The 19,092-nt window shown below is 44.7% G+C and overlaps 1 protein-coding gene across 1 annotated transcript; it reads right to left on the bottom strand.

Moving 5' to 3' along the window:
* Window positions 1-427: 427 nt before the first annotated feature.
* On the bottom strand, window positions 428-17,660 carry LOC119431273 (lysosomal alpha-mannosidase-like). The gene is made up of 11 exons (XM_037698742.2): window positions 17,533-17,660; window positions 15,603-15,728; window positions 13,928-14,119; window positions 12,584-12,796; window positions 11,938-12,056; window positions 11,116-11,235; window positions 8,732-8,804; window positions 6,956-7,042; window positions 3,929-4,147; window positions 1,879-2,010; window positions 428-1,184 (listed from the first exon to the last, which is right to left on the bottom strand). The coding sequence occupies exons 1-11, from the start codon at window positions 17,635-17,637 to the stop codon at window positions 933-935; spliced, it is 1,638 nt and encodes a 545-aa protein (XP_037554670.1). The 5' UTR covers window positions 17,638-17,660; the 3' UTR covers window positions 428-932.
* Window positions 17,661-19,092: the final 1,432 nt, after the last annotated feature.

Genomic DNA, 19,092 nt, shown 5'->3' with positions numbered 1-19,092 from the left:
CCTCGAGTCCCGCCGTGTCAAAACTAACCAGTTTTTCACTCTTACGGTGGTCATCTCCCCCCTTTTCACTGTAGCCCTCCGGTGGTTGCTGCGAGGAGGACCATGTTCTGCTGTTATGCTAGTTTTCCCGATGCGCTCGAGGCGTCGCCAGTTTCTTTTGCCCCAGATGTGCTACTCACGTGGAAGGAGGGGCTAGAAACTAAAATGAATAAATCTAAAAAGAAAGAAATCAAGAAAGCGAGTGCTCACATGGTAGAGGCGTCAGTGCCCCTGAACATCCACCAGCCCGGAAGCTTCTGCCTAGCTTTGTTTTAAAGCGAAGCTTTCTATGGCTAGGCGAAATGAAAAAAAAAAAAAAAAAAAAAAAACGTCTGCTAGTCGCCTGATCACAGAAAGCTATCATCATCAGCATTGGCTCGAACGTCGTCGTCGTCTTCCACAGCTGGCTTCGTTGCCGCTCATCATTCCAGCGTAGAAATTCACTTCTATTCTGTCGTCGTAATGGGGAGGCCGCGTTTACGGGGGTATGAACCGTTGCTTAAGGGGGTATGAGCCATTCATTGTCTTACCGTGACGGACAGGTTTAATTTTGAAGCAATTTAATTTCGAAGAATCGCAAGCGGTAATGGCGGGCGAATGCTGCTGCGAAGTGCGAGCGAGCGTCCGACAGGTTCCATTGCAGGGGTGACACTGGCCCCCTCGAATATTGTAAATATTAAGCCTTTGTTTCACAATTCAAAAGAAAAAAAGTTTGTGCAGTCGAAATGAGCCCGGCTCTTGCCTCAACACTTAAAAAAAAAAAACACTTCCGGAACCTTTGTCAGAACGCGCTAATTGGATAACACTGCTTCCCTGACAAAATCATGACGCCGACGACCTGCTGTGATGCTTCAGTCGTTTCTGGTCGGCCCTATGGTGCGTGGGCAACGTGCTCACTCGGCGACCAGCTTCGCCAAGAAAGTAGCGATTTGTCCCGGTCGTAGATTAACGTGCTTATCGCCCGTGCTCGATTCCGTGGTCATTTCGGGAGCTGCCATTAGCACATCGTCGACGGAAAACCGTGACTTCCAGCCGCGGGCCTCCTCTTGCGTGCGCCAGCGATGGCGCTTGGGACCCGGAAGGAAGCGGTTGGCCCCCAGCGTCGTTGGCCGGACGTTCTCCAGTCGGCAACCCGCCAGCAGACGCTGCGTAAACCAATAAATCAATCAATCACTTTTGTAAGCTCTAGGAGAGAGAGAAGAAAGGGGAAAGACAGGGAGGTTAACCAGAGGGGAAGATGCGTTTTTTTTTTTTTTTTTTTTTTTTTTTTTTTTTTTTTTTTTACTCTATACGCTGGGGAGAGAGGGGGAGGAAAAGTGTCAGGAAAGTAGAGATAGATAAAGAAAGGGAGCACAAATACACAATCACAGTCGGTCACTGTCATCGCATACAATCACTGCACAGCACTTGTAGCACTGTAAACATCAGTTCAGGCTACAGCCGCTTGTCCAATTCTGTTGTCCTTAAAAACTACAACAGAGCCCCGTCGCCCCCCGCTGCGATGACTTGTGATGTAAGCTCTAGGGACTATAAACTTTAGTAAGGGATGCAAACAAGGGGGCGTTGGAATATTCGAAATCTTGAACTCGAAACGTGCTTGCTTGTCGTCCTGAATGCTGGAGCGAATAAGTGTGAAATCTCTTCGTGATTGTAAGCGCAGTGCGCAACGTATGGACGAGAACTTCTGCTCTCTCTTGTCTCGCGAAATGTGCGTACAAATGTTTTATTAGATCACCAGCGTTACGCGGGAATCGTAATTTTGCGTAACATTTGCGCGTCGTAATCGAAAGTCTTCGGACCGAAGCGACTGAGAACTGTCAAGCGTGGTGTACCACTCACGGTGATGCTGATCTTGACGGTCGTGTCGTTGGTGGCCAAGTGCTCTAGACGGAGGAGCACTTCGTGTGCTGGGAGCATCTCTAACGTCAGCACGTGCACGGTGCTGGGAAGTGGCTGTCTCAGCGCCGAAAACTGCAAGACGAGATAGGGACAACACACTTTGCAGATGATTATCAGCGGATTTCAGAAGATAAGATGCAGTAGTGACGGAGATTATGTGGATTTGAGAGGATCTCCGTTCTCCTTGAGAGTCGTGTGACAGTCCATATTTTTCATTCCAGAACAAAACTCGAACGCCATTTTCTTCACGGATAAGAATGCGATACAGCAATTCAGCTATATGTTAATATGTAGTGAAATTACTTTAATAAATGTTCTTGAACGAAATTTCTGATAAATTATAAATTTAATTGAGTACAGGCGGTATTGTTCGACATCTGTCATGGCAGGCGATTTTCAGCGCGCGTCAGCCAATTACCATAGAACTGTATATAGATCGAGAGCTGCTACACGATCATTTCTAAGCAAGCTTGATTTCGAACCTGCCCGACTGAATCATGCTTCTTCATCCAAAGCTGAAGATTCTGAGCGCAATCGACTGTTGTCATCGGCATTTTCTAGATCTGTCAGTTATAGCAGACGCAAAGGAACAAAAAAGTTACTCAATGAAGGTTAAGCACGAAGTCGTAATTTATGAAATCTATATAACTCACACTCTGCATACAAGTAAATGAAAATTATAGCTTTTCCTGATTAATATATTTTTATACCTTTATCAGACCCAAAGACAGCTCACGAACATATTAGCTTTCTTTAAATGGGTTCTTCGAGCCAACTGGCATGTTAGGGACGTGAAAAATAAAAATGGCAGCATGTTCATTTGGCCTGGTTGGTACATATTTTCAAATAGCAAAATTTTTAACAGTGCGATGCAGGACAATATAACGAGGCACAGGACAGAGCGCTCTGTCCTGTGCCTCTTCGTTCGGTGTCGCGCAGTTGAAAATTCTGCTACAGAAAAATACATTTTTTTTCTGCGATAACAAATCGGCCAATCTTACGGCGAGAAGAGGCTTGATAGACCAAAAATAATGCAGAAGGAAAGGTGGTTGGCGACACCACTCTAGAATTTCCGAACCAGCTATACCCATTACGTCAAGAATTTTGTCAGCGTCTCAAAGGTGAAGATGGATTACATTGAGTTCTAAAGGAAGCAAAATGTCAGCATAGCAAGTTTCGTTAACTTTTAAGGCGAAGCTTTCGTTGCTTCTTCACTGGAGTTTGTCGCTCGTCGTAGTTTCCTCGCTGGATATATTTGCGGATATATATACAGCAACGTCCTTGTCTGTCTTTCGCAGTATTTTCTTTTTTTTTTTCAGTTGAGCTGTTCGAACTCGTGTTAGCTATGAACCAGCTAGCTCAGTTAAATACTATTCCGGTATATATAAAACTTGGGTCACTGGGTACATGCCAATTCTCGGCCCTAGAATGGATGTGCCGCTGTGACACATGGGGTATGAAGCTCTAAATGCATTTAGATATCTGACGTACGTCTTGCTTCGACAAGCATCACGCATCGCCTTTGTCCTCGTGAGGCACAGCTACAGGCGACGAGGCTGTGCTCGTGTCATCCGGTATACCGCTGCTATACCCAACTCAAACAAGCTTCGCATCACTTAGTGCGAAGCTCGGTTCAACATTGCGTTGGATCTGCGTGTGTGTGTGTGTGTGTGTGTGTGTGTTTTTTTTTCATTCGTCTCCAAAATAACCCATATAAAAAGAACATTAATACTTTGCAATTCATGGCGTCACACTGACGTACCGGCTCTGAGGTTTCAGCGAGAGAAAAAAAAAACATTAGAGATAAGTTTGGGTTCAATTTTCTGCATTACTAGCCAAGCTCCTTTTCGAACAAAGAAACGAAGATAGAGTTGTGAAATAATACTCTAGGAGTCTAAAGTAGTTTATTATTACTGTCACCATGAGTGTAAAGGAACGATAAAAATAATGATGAGAATGATCCTGTTTCGGGGCAGTCGTGTACTCTTACCTTCTTCTTTCTGGGTCTCCACCCGGCTGGAGCGAAGACCAGCAGCGGCCGATAGACGAGCTGTAGCGCCTGCAGCCGCATAATGCTCGTAACCTCGGCTCGTGAACCCAAGAAAAGGCGGTGAGTTCCCTTCGCCACCAGGGCCTGGTCATCATTTCCGGTTTCGAGCAGAAACTCGGGATTTCCAAGTTCGTCGTTGGTCGCGTGTCGCCGATGTACCTGCGGGACCGTTAGGCGTTCGGAATAATGGCGGCGTGTTCCATACGTATCTGCCTTTGGTGTTTACGTTGTCGTGCGGGTTTGTGTTTGTAAACGCTGTGGACTTCATAGAACATTAGAGAGCTGAGAAGGCTGGTTGGGATTAAGGGGTTGGAAAGGCAGGCGTACAAACACAAACATAAAGAGGAACGAAAAGGATCACACAAACGCCAACTGAAAGGCCACATAGTGGCAGAGAAGGAACACAAGAAAAGAATGCATATGCAAGAAAGCGAGTGAGAGAGAACTGTCGGCATTGTACTGTCACAGTTGCAAGTGTATACTCGTAAACTTGAAGATAGCCAAGCTTTATTTGGACATTGGGATGAAGTACGTTTTATAGTCGAGGCGTGACATATCAGTACATGCAGTAGCACATGCGTGAGCCAGCCTTCGATGAGTTTACTTAACAAAGAATAATAATGGTTGCATTAGTACATTTTGTGTCACCTGTCCTTGCTTGAAGGATTGGCGCTGACTTTTTCAGAACGTGCACAGGTACAATTTGTTCTTGGTATTTATCTGCCTCGGTGGCTTAGTGGCTATGGCGTTTGGCTGCTGAGTACGAGGTTGTAGGTACGATTCTCGGTCGCGCCGGCCGCGTCCCACTGGAAGCGGATTGCAAAAACGCTCATGCGACCGTGATTTAGGTGCGCGTTAAAGAACCCCAAGTGGTCAACCTTAATCCGGAGCTTTCCGCTAGGTGTTACTCTTAGCCCACTGTGCAGTTGCGGGACATTAAACAACGCAATCTGATGTAAAAAAATGAAGAGAAAAAATAACTTAATTCGGTGTTTTTACGGGCCACAACCACGATTTGATTATTCAAAATTAAAGTCTGGTATTTTACGTGCCAAACCCAAGATATGATTATGAGGCACGCCATTGGGAGGCTGCCGGAATACTTGTGACCACCTGGGAGGTGGAGGAGGAGGATGAGAAAAAAACGTGCACCTAATGCATGGTACGCAGGTGTTTTTGCGTTTCGCCCCCATCGAAATGCGGCCGCCGCAGCTGGGATTTCATGCCACGCCGTCGGGGTTATAGCAGCGCAACGCCAAATCCTGATCTCATTATGAGGCACGCCGTAGTTGGCCGACTCCGGATTAATCTTTACCACATGGGGTTCTTCGACTTGCGGCCAATGCGCGGTACACGATAATTTTTGCATTCCTCCCCCAACGGAATGCGGCCGCAGTAACGGGCGCCTACTTATAGACACAAATATCTCCCAAGAATCATGTGCATAAAAGGGTCCCGGTGAACTTACAGTTTATCACTATAGTCGATGGCTTGATTACTTCTGGACAAAGATAACTTGTGCAATTACGTACGTACATATTCACTAGATACTGTTTATATCCCGTTCTAACTATTTGTCTTTGAAGGCCAATGCATGCCAAGAATATATAGAAGCCCGTACCCGGATAATATCTAATCGGACGACGAAAGTAGTAGAAAGGAATTTATCGTGTGAGCCACTACGTGAAAAATATTTTACTTTGCCACAAGCATTGAAATCGAGACTGAACGAATAAAAACGAGCGCCTGTGGGACCAATCGCTGCGCTCTTGCCTTTCATGTCGCAACGAACCGTCACCGCTAAAACCATCCCTCTCCCAACTGAGCCTTGTGGCCTGCTTTCATTTTTTTTAAATCTCTGCTTTCGGTAGCAGCCTAACGTTCTGATGTCGGTGGTGACAAATGCTAAGATGAAAACCCCGTAGCGGCGTAAACGCAAATGTAATGTGAGCAAATGTGTCAAAGTTACATAATGTTATTCCGAGGCACTGCAGAGTTCATTGAAAGAAAGTCAAGGTGGTAGAATTACGGTGTGCGCAGTTTTTATTGAGTCTTCGTAATTACGGACTATTTCGGTCTTGATTTAGTGTTATGTCAGCCATGTCGCGTTTCTTTCTTTTTTTTTTCACTGAGTTCAATCACCGCCTAAACACACATGCACAAGTACTGACTGTAGACAGCACTAGGATGAAAAAAAAAGCTTTGTTCACCGTTGCCAAAGAATTAAATGTTGAACATCTTGTGAAACGTGGTAATGCCTTCAGTAAAGTGGGCGTGCACATCAATAATCTGCAGCTTGAAGGAAAACGAAGCCACACAGGGTAATCCAGAGGCTTTAAATGACCTACATCTTACTGCCCTAGTTTTTTTTTTCATTGTTCCTACTAAACACAAATGTCAAAAAGAAGTTGCGCTCACAAATGCATGCACGGTGACTGTAGGATACACATTTGGCACGCCGGAGCCAAATCTCTGTGTTCAAGCCTTCACCGACGGAGAAAAAAAAACGTAGCACGTTATCGAAAAGACCAAACAAATAAGGAACACGTGACGTTAATTAGCAACAGTTTATTTCGAAGCTTGGGGCCTTTTATATATCAGGCAAGTGAGTTCAGTGCGCAAGCCAAGCAACAGCAGCAACAAAAATTAAAAAAAATATATATCTGCAAACGTTACGGTGTATCGTTATAATAGCTGAATATAATCGTAGATTCAATCTTTATCCAATACGTGCGTCTCTACCTAAGAATTTCAATTCGTTATCTGATAAGAAAATCGACGCAGTGCTGACTCAACCGTCCTTCAAGCTTGATTCGTTTTGCGTCTCTACAATCTCACGCGTTAACTGATTCCCGCAGAGCCTTGAAACGCGGGCTCTCAGACACAGTACTTGTAGCTCTTAGCAAGCCACCTTATACGATCGATCGTAGCTGGCAGAACAAGAGTTGCTAGTGCAAGTTTGCTTACCATGAGCTCCAGATGTCCCTTACGCAGACTGGTCCCACCCTGTGGGCGGTCGGGAACGACCAGCATCTGCAGGTCTCTGGCTTTGTCCTGCAAGCGATGGGCAACAACTTGCCTTGTAATAAAGCCACTCAAAGCCACTCCACATACGGTTGTTTTGTGTTTAATGTTTCTAGATGGACGAACCTTGTCCGACTTTTGAAATTTTCTTGCACTTGCGAAAACTACGCCTTGAAAGATGGCTTCCTAACAGTAAGGGTCTTTGTGCGGAGAAGCCCTTAATTGCACTTAGGTTACATTTGGGTAAAATCGTGCGTCTTTATGAATATACAGTGCTGAAATGGACGAGAGTAGCAAAATAAAGCCAAAATTGTCTATCTGTTTCCGTTACTGTAAGCCTATTATTTTTTATAATAGCAATGTAGACACAGTGTGCAATCCCTTTCGTTTTATAGACGATATCCAGTGTACTGGGCAAGAAAGCTTGTAATCACAACAATGATGAGCGTAATAAATGAATGAATGAATGAATGAATGAATGAATGAATGAATGAATGAATGAATGAATGAATGAATGAATGAATGAATGAATGAATGAATGAATGAATGAATGAGTAAATAACTTTCTAAAGAACTTGGACAGAATAAACACCAGAACGTCTATTACGCTGCATCAGGGTCCTGAGTCCTGCCTTTTTAAGAAATGCTCACATTGGGTGAAACAATCACAACGAATTAAATAAAATTTACTGCATTAAAATTATACTTGGTGACTGAGTATTTCAACGTTTTGACTCCGGCGCATTTTTTAAAAAGAAACGAATATTTAATGTCTTAAAATACAGGATTTACAGCGGACTTGAAACGTTTCACATATTCAGCAAAAAGGAAAAGCAAGAAGAGAAGAACAGCAAAATAATATTACTGGTATCTAAAGTGCCACTAACAGACGATTTCATGAGCCAGCACCGGCAATCGAATGCCCGAAAGCATTCGAAAAAAAATGTCACAGTTTCGCCCTAAGGGCGAAGCAATGAATGCGATAGCAACACAGCAATGTCATACGAAGTAAGGTGAGCGGCTTTGGTAGCAACAACACGCAGAACTGTTGTCGACGCCATCGGCGTTTTGCCCGCGTTAGCTCAAAATGCGTGCGGCGTTGGTGACTGTTGCTGGAGCCTCTGATATAAATAGGCACTTGGTGCCGCAGCTAAACGTCGCCTCCCTTCCCTCCCCCTCCCCCACGGCCTCTCGCGCGTCCGAAGAAGGCGCGTTTGCTCTACATATATGGTGATTGTAAAGGAGAAAAGAGACGCCTACTTCTGCAGCCCTTAAGCGAGCACGGCGCAGAACGCGCGTTTGTTCTCCGCCGTGCGTTCACTCCCCGTGAAAGACGCGCCCCTCGCGCCCTTTCACTCGCACATACAGCGTTCGGCGCGCGGCGACGATTTCATCTCCAAATGACGTCATACGGAACCTCACGGCGACGGCGACGCCGACGGCAGAAATCTGCTTTTGAGTGTCCATATAATTGCTATCGCAATAAAAAAAGGACAGAAAGAAAGAACGTGCATCAAACAAGCATTGAACATATATTGAAAATCATCAAAATTCAATAGGAAATTACGTCATTTCAGTGAAAAGTAAGTACGACATGTTTATGCACGCACCACATTGCGTGCAGATAAATTTCTTAGAACATGTTCTTATGTGCGCATCATATGTTTGTGCACTTAATGCGCGAAGTTCATGTGTGCGCCCTATTGCGATGGAGCCTACCTCGATGTAGATCCAAGACGTGACCGGATAGTAGTTGGCCGGAATGGGAAGCTTGTCCTTGTGAAATGTTACTCTGCGCACCCCGAGGAAAATAATCACACGTGACAAAGAGGCCAAAGGCATCGTTATGTTTCTGTGAACAACGATGGGCTTGCTTTCATGAAAATTTCTTTGAGCACTGAGAGCTATTGCTCCAAAATTTTCTTGCTTACTTAAATGTGTTAGTAGGATTGAGACGACACCTCGTTGTAGTCTCTAGTATGTCGTGGCTGTGTACGGTATTACGAAGTTATTCAGAGAAAAGGTAACGCAAATGAGAGAGGGTTCATTTTACTAAATGACTATGTTGTGCAATGATACTGCTGCCACGGCCACATATCTAGGGAATAGCGATATGGTTTAGGGTAAGAGAGAGATACAAGATTTAATGATATGCTACAGATGTTAGCCTGGCTGTTCGCCTGACATGCTGTGATGATTATGGTATATACAATGATAAACACTTAACAGCACATAGAGTCGCACACGCACACATATACACTATAGAGATATTTACAAAGTTCCGTTAAGGTTCGTGGCCCGCAAGAACACATATGCATTATGCAGCTTCCAAAACCCGACCTTTAGTGTGACCCCTTACAGAGTCATTCCTGAACAGTTATGTTACGTACACTTGCAGCTATAAGCGGTTTCGTGTAAGGCCCTTCCTTTTCAGGTTTTACTTTATTTTGCAGAATAATAGGGCTGAGAATCTCACTCTTCTTTCTTAGTTCAGTAGAGAGATTTCGAGTCTTTCCAGCAATCACCGGTTCGTTATTTCAGTCCGCGTCATTTTAAGAAAACGACTAGGGATTGAATAACTCGTATGTCGTAAATATCGAGTACAACAACAACAACGACGACGACAACAACATTAACGAATAAAATGTATCAAGAATTAACTGTTTAGGATTGCAAACTGAGTAAGTTGGTGATGATTCTCCTTCAACTGCACCACTTAGGACAGAGACGAGCAAGAGAGAGAGAGAGAGAAAGGCAAAGGAAAGAGAGGAACATTAGCCAGAGATTATCTCCGGTTGGCTACCCTGTACCGGGGGACAGTTCAAGAGATACGATAGATAGAGCAAAGGACAGCAGATGTCCTGTGTTCTCTTTGCTCGCCCCTGTCATAAGTTATACTGTCGAAGATGCTGGATTTAACGTTCTATTCCTCATATTTCTGATTTCTTGCATTTTTTTTCGGTCAAGTGAATTGGCATTTGCGTTCGAGACACTTCTGTCACGAACGCAACTATAACAGAGTGTGTAGCCTCGTGATTGCCCGAGGCGCGATCATTTAAATGAAAAAAGACTATCAAGTGAGGCGACGAGAAAAAAGCTTTTCGGGCAAAATCGGGTTTTGATCTGTTGCTAACGTATTTGTTCCAGCCCAAAACGCCAAAAAGCGGGCACTACCTTAATATTAGGGGCCCTAACTATACCACAGTCTTCATTATTGTCGGCTTGATCTTTATGAGCGGAGCCGCACTGGGTCTCTTTATTGAAAAAAAAAACGCACACAGACAGAACAGGAAAACGGAAACAACAAATTGCCTTGGCACTGCAAATACATCACACTATACAAGCAGTACAGCAGCTTGAGTTTGTTGCCTCCTTATCAACCCTGGCGGCTCAGTGGCTGTGGCGTTTTTGATGCCGAGCCCGATGTCGCGTGTTCGTATCCCTCCCACGGCAGTTGCGATATGATTCGACGAGATGACCAAAAGCTCGCGCACCTTGTTTTATGTGTACGTGAAATAGCATTTGATTTTTTTTTTTGTAGAACGACAAGTAATGCAGTAACCGAGATATTTTCTACCTCAATATCTCCACAGAAACACATTTACGACAGAACAGAACCCAGGTGGCACAGATAACATGGAAACTCCGACTATGGTGTCTGTCAAGTGCAGGTATTGTTACTGAACGTCGAAGAAATTTCAATTTAAATGAATTAATGAATGAATTAATTAATCAATCAGTCAAACGGCATGGCCCTTTTAATACCATAACTGAGATCGTAACCATAGTTCAGGACGTGAACCTACAGCTTCTCAACAATTATGGCAACAATTCTGGTACTTCAGAAGCATGGTCTGCTGGACGAACTGGTATTCTATTCATGCATCAAACAGCGCGGAAAAATACCTAATATGAAGGCAGAAAAGACGGAATTTTTTCCCCAGCTCTTTCGTTCAAATATATGTAATATTTGTGTGATTTCAGTAAGAGCCTCATTTGATAGCGATGTGTCCGTCTTCTTCGTATCAAGTCCTTTTTCGCGCTGCTCGACTCAAGAATTCCGGCAAGCGGAGCTCTCTCAGCGCCTGAAGGAGTACACTCACGTCCTGCGCATGTTCCTCCAGCCGTTTCCATCCGTGTGAAATCCTTCACTGCCGAGGTCAGTGTCGAATCGGCTGACCACGTCACACCCCGTACTACTTTGCACGATGGAAGGCGTCAACCTCGAAAGGCGGATAGGAAGGAGGGAGGAAAGTAAATGTCACGGCACAAATACATTACGCAACTCAGCAACGGCGCTATTCTTACAATGCGAAGATTCACTGACACTTCTAGCAGTCGTCACTTATGCGAAGCCGCGCATTATTCTAGATGTTGCGGTTACCTCCGTCTTCGAGCGAAAAATGTCCAGTTGGGTCAAGTGCGACGGAAACAGCTCATGGATTTGCAAATTAAAGGTTTAAATATTACTTTGCTTTAGCCGTTCAAACAAAATGCAAGTCATGGAGGGTTCCGGCTCCTGGCGAGAATTGGTGTCTGTATAGGCTAATTACGCCCTCAGACCTCAACTCTACCTCAACCTACGGAATAATGGTTTCTTTCATTTCGTGCATCAAGAACACAGGTTCATGCATGGTGCACAGGCACAAGAGCTGCAACTCGTCTCTCTCCCGTTATTTGTATTGGCAGGCACAAAACGCGGATCGTAAGAAGTTGTGGTATCGGGAATTGAGTTCCCATCTTTACATGTGTAGGCAAGAACGCTTCAGGAATGAGGTAAACATCGTTGTGAAAGTATTCGAATGGTGAGTTGTATGGTAGCCGTCACCCAATATACACAATTCTGCCAACGTTGCCTTATATCTGTATCAGGTCATGGCGTGCAAATATGCGCGTATTTTGAGTATTTGCAATGTCAATCTTACAGTTCTGTAAGCGGACCCACAGTCCAGGTGAACTCGATATACGGGCTGTCCTTGTGAATGGCTATGATTTGCGAGACAAAGCCATTGAAGATTTGATGGATCTCTTGCACCACAGGACCCTGCAGTAACAATAAACAACTGCACCGAGTTTTTTTTTTCATCTGACTACAAAATTTTGCTAATATGATGACGTATTCGCGCGTTAGTGTGTATTGCAATCTGTTTTTTATCCACTTTTAAACAATACTGGTCAAACGTTCTCTAGCCGCTCGGACAGCTTCTTTGCGCGAAAAGTGACCGCTTGTTTCGTATCTAACGAATTTATGAAATGTATTCCTCAACACTTGAGTCAATAATACATGGTGTTATCTTGGCAATGTTATCTTTTGTAGAGCCACAGACGTACTCATATCGAGTCGCGCTTCAACTTTGCTTTGCAGTTCGTACCGCTTAAAGCACCGAAAAGTGTGGTCTATACGTCTGACGCTGTTGAGTGTGTGGCGGCTCCAATGGCCCTAGTCACGTGATCGCTTGTGTCAGCCTTAGTCAAGAAGCCACCAAATATGTGCTGTGTCGATCACAAATAAATAAATAAATAGACGTGAATAACGCTCTAAATGATGGTAGCTTCCGCTGTCGGGCTGACCTTGACGATGCGGTAGGTGACCTGGTCTCCCATGTCCTCCGCTTCGCGGTACGCGCTGAACACGTAGTGACCCGGCGGGCTCATGTTTCCCGGTGCCTTGACCGCGAACAAGTAGGCGCCGAACGTCTGCCGAAGCTGGACTGTCAGCTGGCGCCCCAGCAGCACGACGCTCGACACCAGGCCAGTCTCCGGGTTCACAACGACGCGGAATCGCTGAGTCATGTATATATACCATTCACATGAGGAAAGCCTTTAATATAACCTCGGCAGTTCTTTGGACTGCTGTCTAGTATTTGAAATGAGCGAGCATTGCTCTTTTCCTTCACAAGGTGCTCAAGTACATATTATTGTACACGTTAACGTTACGTGAGAAATGTGCGAGGAAGACGAGGAAGTGACCAAGAGTGAACGCTAGCAGCAAACATTCTAATAAAGGGAGAAGGAATACGAGGAATAGCGAGCACCATGCAGATACTGCCTAATAAAATTACATTATTTAGTGCGAGCTCATGACGTTTACCTTCGTTATACTGCCATGCGCGCCGTTTACACTTGCTGGTGTCTACTTTAGTGCGTTAGGCTGTACTTCAGATTCTGGAGAACGAGCGCTTATAGACGAAGCTTACAGGGCACATACACAGCGCTCTTTTATGTGTGTTCGTCTAAGCGCTGGTCCTCTTGAACTATGCTACATTAACCGGCCCAAGTTCCTGCTTTATTGAACGATGGGCTGTAACTCGTCATTATTTCTGATGCAGCGCAAGCACATGAATAAGCGAGGCAGACGAGCCAAGGTGGTAATGGATCTACCAGCACCTTGCCTGATTTGTTCTCTTAATGATGACTCGAACACTCAGCATTACAAGATGAAAATGATTCCGTCATTATGCTGCCGACTGCTAGCCTCCTGGTCAGTTCAGCGACGGCTCCAAATAAGCGGTGGTTTCGAGTTCGACGCCGTGCCCATGAAGAACATTTTTTTTTCCGACTGCGAAACCTTCTTTCCTAGAAAAACGCAAGGAACTAGTCGTCGCATTATTCGTCATTCAAGTGGGCAACGGCTTTCCTTGTCATTATTCTACGTCCACCTCGCAAATATTTGAGGGAATAATTTCGTTAATCGTTGTTCAAACAAACAACCTAAACGCAATCAGAAGTATAACGAACAACTCTAAGCTACACACGCTCCGTCAGGCGTATTTGAGAGGGGAGAACGTATGACGTCACGAAGGAAACATCGGCTCTCAATGCAACAAACGAAGACGGGAGATAACCCACGGAGATAGCTTAAGAAGGTGTCGCATTATTAACTTATAGTCGTCTAGTTATCTTTACTTGGTGTACCTCATTCTCTATAAAGTTGGCTGGCTCGTCGACTTGAAGGAAGTCCTCGGGCACTTGGACAGCAGGTGGTTCTCGTTTAACGTGGTACAGGCTGGCGCCCAACGGCTCCACTTTCACTTGAAACACCAGTGACGACGTGGCGTTGCCCAGGACCTCCGGTATGGCATGACGGTGGGGAGCTAATTGGACTACCTGTAGATTGTAAAGGGAAACGTAACTGCGCTGCGCTCTCGAGCAAAACATGCAGTGTTCGGAAAGCAAGACGCGCTGTCATTGTTTTACTTCAATTATGCTACTTGCTTCTATCATTACCTCAATCCTACTTTGGACGTTAAACCCAGATCGGTCGATTGATTATTGTTGTATGTTTCCGGGTCCGGGCAGAGCGAGTTAACTGACCGATTCTTTGCGAACTTTGTTCTTTTCTCTATGTTCCTATATGTTTTTCATGCTTTTCACATTTTTATAATTGTTGTTTATGCGTATGTTGTTTTTGTGCTTCTGCAGGGTGTTGCAACTATGATGCACCAAGATTTTAATATATGCAAATGCCGCGTAGTTGGACAGAACCAAGGTAATGTTGTTTGCCGCCGCTTGGAGATATTCAGATTATTATTTTTTTGCATTCCGCCTAATTACAGAGTTAGTATTAATTAATTATGCAACTTCTCAAATTTATAATTAAATGAAAAGTGTCAATGCGAAAATTGTAGAGCACCATGAGAAACTCCGGATACAGCTTTATGTTGCTGAATACTTGCTGCATAAAAGTGTTTTTCCGAGCGTAAAAGAAGCCCGCGAATGCACGCAAAATTGCCGCGCCTTATCGAGTAATTTAGTTAAAGGGTTAGATTTGTGCTATCTGCCACAGGGGACATTTAAAATTTTGGTGCAGCTAAGAAGAGCACCCTATATAGTAGACATGAGGAGTAAAAAGATTATTATGACGAACATGACTACGATGATGATTAAGCAGTATCCTGATGGTTCAGATTATTGGAATATGTTCAGAAACAGTTGCGAAGTAATTCAGGCATAACTGAAAAATCTGCTCCAATAGATGGCAGACAATAATTTGTTTAAATGCAGCAAACCTCGTCAAAACTCAATTCAGCGGAAGACGAGCGGAACGATCTCTGTCTTGTAATGTACATGCTGACTGGAGCCCAACTTCTTTTCTTCAATTGCACCTAATATCACGCATGTTCTTGCCACAATGCAACAGTCGCGTAGCCAGAAATCTTTTTCAGCAGGTCCACCCACTTGACTGGGGAAGAGGAAGGAGGAAGGGGGCTTGGAAGGCCGCATACTAACACGAATAGTTTTTTTTTTTTTTTTTGAGGGGGGGGGGGGGGGGCTGTGCCAACACTCCCTAGATAGCCCAAGGCCTGTTCACGCCTATCCATGACGTCATGATAGCTGGCCCGACTGCCATGGATTGAATCAATGGGGATGCTACTGAGTAAGCAGCGGTGATTTCGACGTCCCCGCTTTCGTCACGCCAGGCAGCATGATCGTCATGGATCGGAGCGAACAGGCCTTGTGCTATCTAGGTGGTGTTGGTTGTGCCCGGTGTGCATCCCCCTGGCTACACTACTGCATTGCAACGTATACGTGCATGCACCACCTATAATAAATGCTCAAGTTTCATCCAATTAAGGCGGGGTTAGCGTACCTGCGACTCGATCTTCTCTCCATCAGGTCCCACGACGCTCGTGGTCGGCTCATCGGTGCCACCAATCGGAAGCCGCACGTGCGACGAGAGTGGAACGCTTGCCGGGTTGTACACCAGCACGGTAAACTGTTGGCAGCCGAAGAAACGTTTCACCAATGACTTCATCTGACACACTTCCGAGGGCGTAGGAATACAGCGACAGTAAACCATGGCCCGAGATGATAACGTAACGATTCTATTCCAATGCTATTCCTTTTCCCTTTTCGTCATTGGTCAAAGTGGCGATCTGCCCGCGATATCACCGAGATCGGCCAGTCCCGGACAACGCCACCTAGATAGCACAAGGCCGGTGCACTTCGATCCGTGACGTCATGGTATACCTTGCCCAACTGCCATAGCATTTAATGGGGACGCTCCCGAGTAAGCAGCGGTGATTTTGACGTCATCGCTTTCGTCACGCCGGGCTTGGCAATGGAAATTTCGGTCCAAGTAGCATGACGTCATAAAGCAGAGTGCACAGGCCTGCTATCTAGGACGGGCGGTGTCCTGAGGGGTGGACGATAACATAGGAATATGATCAAGTGAAAAGAATGCTTATTACGGAATCACTCATTTGTTGAACTGAAATGAAGACTACAAGCAAATACTCTAGCAAGGCGTAGATCGTCTGATGACACTTATATAAACCTTGACTGGTGTGTTATACTAAAGTTATGTGTAAAAGAATTACTTGTTTGTAGGTAAAACCATTCAAATCGCCTGCGATGAATGGTTGTTACGTACGGCGCCGGCGATTTCGGAAGTCATGCTCTCCCGGGCGCCGCGCCCTGATTTGAGTCGGAGTCCAGCACTTGGAGGGCGCCACATTTCCGTAGAAAAACCAGCAACGAAACAATGCGAAGACGTGAAACGAGTTTTCTTGGCTGCGTTTTTATGGCGTAGTGCAACGCACTGAAACTATTTGTTCTCTGTGTTCTGCTAAATTTTAGCAATTAAGTGCGCATGTTACGTCATGGGAGCCGATGCGTATTTTCGGAGTTACTGCGCAAATCCGGTCTTACCGAACTATTTTAGTGTCCAAGACACACATCTTGCAGCCGACTGCGCATGCGCGTGAACCCTGTGCTTACGTAGTCAGTGGCAGGCGGTATTGGCAACGGTAGAACGGTAACTCTTTGCTAAAATGCTCGATCCTCTCGCTTACGAACGCTCTGCTCTAGGTGACGCTCTTGACAAATGTGACTCTCTGAAAACTCTAGAACACTATACCAACTATACTCTGTTACTCTAGCTTGGCAGTGTTCATTTAAGATATGCGATCGATAGATTCTGAGATCACCAGTTGAGAAGATAACGGTAAAACTTTCTGTTTCTGACTTTCGTGCCGAATCTTCTGCGCCGGCACGTCATTGTGACGTCACAACGTTCGACGAGTCTTCGCGCATCTGGCGCGCTTTGGCGCAGGATATGTTGTGTGAACTTGCTAGATTGGAGTATTTCGATCGTTTAGAGTGCAACGTGGTTCTTTTTCACCCGTAAACGGTGAACATGAAACGTGTGAACTTGCTATCCCACAACCAAGTGCAGGGTAGCAAACTGGAAACCCGCCTCTAGTTAACCTCCCCGCCTTTCCTCTGTCTCTCCCTATCTCTCTCTCTCTCTCTAGACGTTGCCGAAATGTGTGACCTCAAGGCGAGCTGGTGTGGGAACTCTGTCAGCGCGGTGTCGCCGAACGTCTTTAGTTCTTGCATTTTTTCTAGCTAACCAACATGGTGGCCGCTGTTATCTCCTCTCACGGTAAGAGCTAGGGGTAATATTACAAAGCAGATGCACAATTTTCTAATGCTAGTCGATATTATTCTTTCGTGTCCCTTTTAAATACGCAAGCAAATCTGCTGAAACAAGCTTTGAAGTGTTATTGTGCAAATACCTCGTGTTCTCTCTCAGTGAGGGTGCAGTCGCTCTGGTTTAGGAGGTGACAGAAGCCCAGCTGGTGTGCAACTTCGATCGACGGTGTGGCGCCAGGGTTCATCATGGAGACCAGACCACTTGCAATCACCAACTGGACCGGTATGAACATATGCCGATGAAAGCATGGGATAAACACATGTAACTGTAGCTTTGTCCCGCATAACGCGAAGCAAACTTTTTATTATATATATATATATATATATATATATATATATATATATATATATATATATATATATATATATATATATATATATATATATATATTGTGAGACAACGTTTATGCCGTCAGACTCTTCTTTATTCTTCCAAGCGAGAGCGCCACCACCAGGCCCAAAATGGTGATGATGAGTATGTACAGATGAGAATATGAAGTGTATGAATAACTCTTGCACTAAATATAATGTTAACTGGAAGGGAATTTCATCTCTTCGCAAGTGTAGTGAAGAGTATAACGAAAGTGGTGCTAGTCTCGCGATTTTTATTTGGTGCACATTCCTTAAACACTGATCGGCTTCAATTCCGCAGGGAATGCGTGTTAGCGGCTACTACAAGAAAAATAAAGACTTAGGTAGGAGAGAAAGAAGCAGCGCGGGCGCTAATTCAGCAATTGCAGAATATGTGCTATCCAGTAATTATTAGGGATTGTATTGTGCAGATGCAGGTAATTATTAAGTTATAATTAAGGTTCCCACGCAATTATTGTCGCCCATCACCACTAGTAATGTGCTGCCGAAAAAAGACGTTATCTCTACTGCGACATCTTAAAACATATTCACTACGCCTGTAGTCGGGGGTGGTTGCACTTGCTTTAGTCTAAAGTGGCGTGGCCCATATTGATACCAATGTAAGCTGCGAGGCTGAATTAGTTAAAATAACCAATAATAAATCATAACCAATTAAATACCCATCAAGTAAATAAATATATTAGGCTACAACTAATAAAATAAACATTTGAAGCCCGGCCCTGCATGCGATGTAAATGGGAAGAAATAGTGCTAGCGGCAGAAGAACTGTCGTTTCGTTATTTATTTTACGTCTTTATATTCCCCACACACACACAGTGCTTACAATAGCAGGTTTGCAAAGACTGTAGCACAGTATAGTCGTAAGCATATATTATAGTCGCTCACGGGGAACAAGAGCGATGTGTACTGCATGGTTGTCCAAGGGTGCAGGCCTTCCGCTTTTGCCGTCATTTATCTCTGTGTATCAATCGTAAATCACATGTGTTGACTAAAAGTACATGTAGCGCGCAACTCTTCGTCATAAGCTGTAATGACTGTGGAGTTGTTGACTTTGACGCATAAGAAGTACAAAAACATGCCGTCACAGCACTCTCGAGGGTGCTTTGTTTGTCCCATGACTAACGCCCTCACACATGAGGGCGTAAAACTTTTATACTGTGTGCACCGGGGCGATGTATAGATCACGTGTTTCTGATACCGTGCGCGCAGCCGCCATTATCGCGTTAAAGAAAAAAAAAGCAAACAAAAGGCCAACAAAGATAAAGCCGGCT

This window comes from Dermacentor silvarum, chromosome 10, assembly GCF_013339745.2.
Source record: "Dermacentor silvarum isolate Dsil-2018 chromosome 10, BIME_Dsil_1.4, whole genome shotgun sequence".
Taxonomy (NCBI): Eukaryota; Metazoa; Arthropoda; class Arachnida; order Ixodida; family Ixodidae; genus Dermacentor; species Dermacentor silvarum.
Note: the sequence above shows the minus strand (reverse complement) of the source record. Positions and strands in the feature narration are given on the sequence as shown.

What these genes read in the sequence shown, in the direction of transcription:
- LOC119431273 (XM_037698742.2), bottom strand. Translation starts at nt 17,637, where the DNA reads ATGATGAACCCTGGCGCCACACCGTCGATCGAAGTTGCACACCAGCTG. An exon ending in CCAACTTTATAGAGAATGAG is followed by an intron (nt 12,797 to 13,927) that starts GTACACCAAGTA and finishes TACATGACTCAG; the next exon opens with CGATTCCGCGTCGTTGTGAA. An exon ending in GTGGGTCCGCTTACAGAACT is followed by an intron (nt 11,236 to 11,937) that starts GTAAGATTGACA and finishes CCGCCTTTCGAG; the next exon opens with GTTGACGCCTTCCATCGTGC.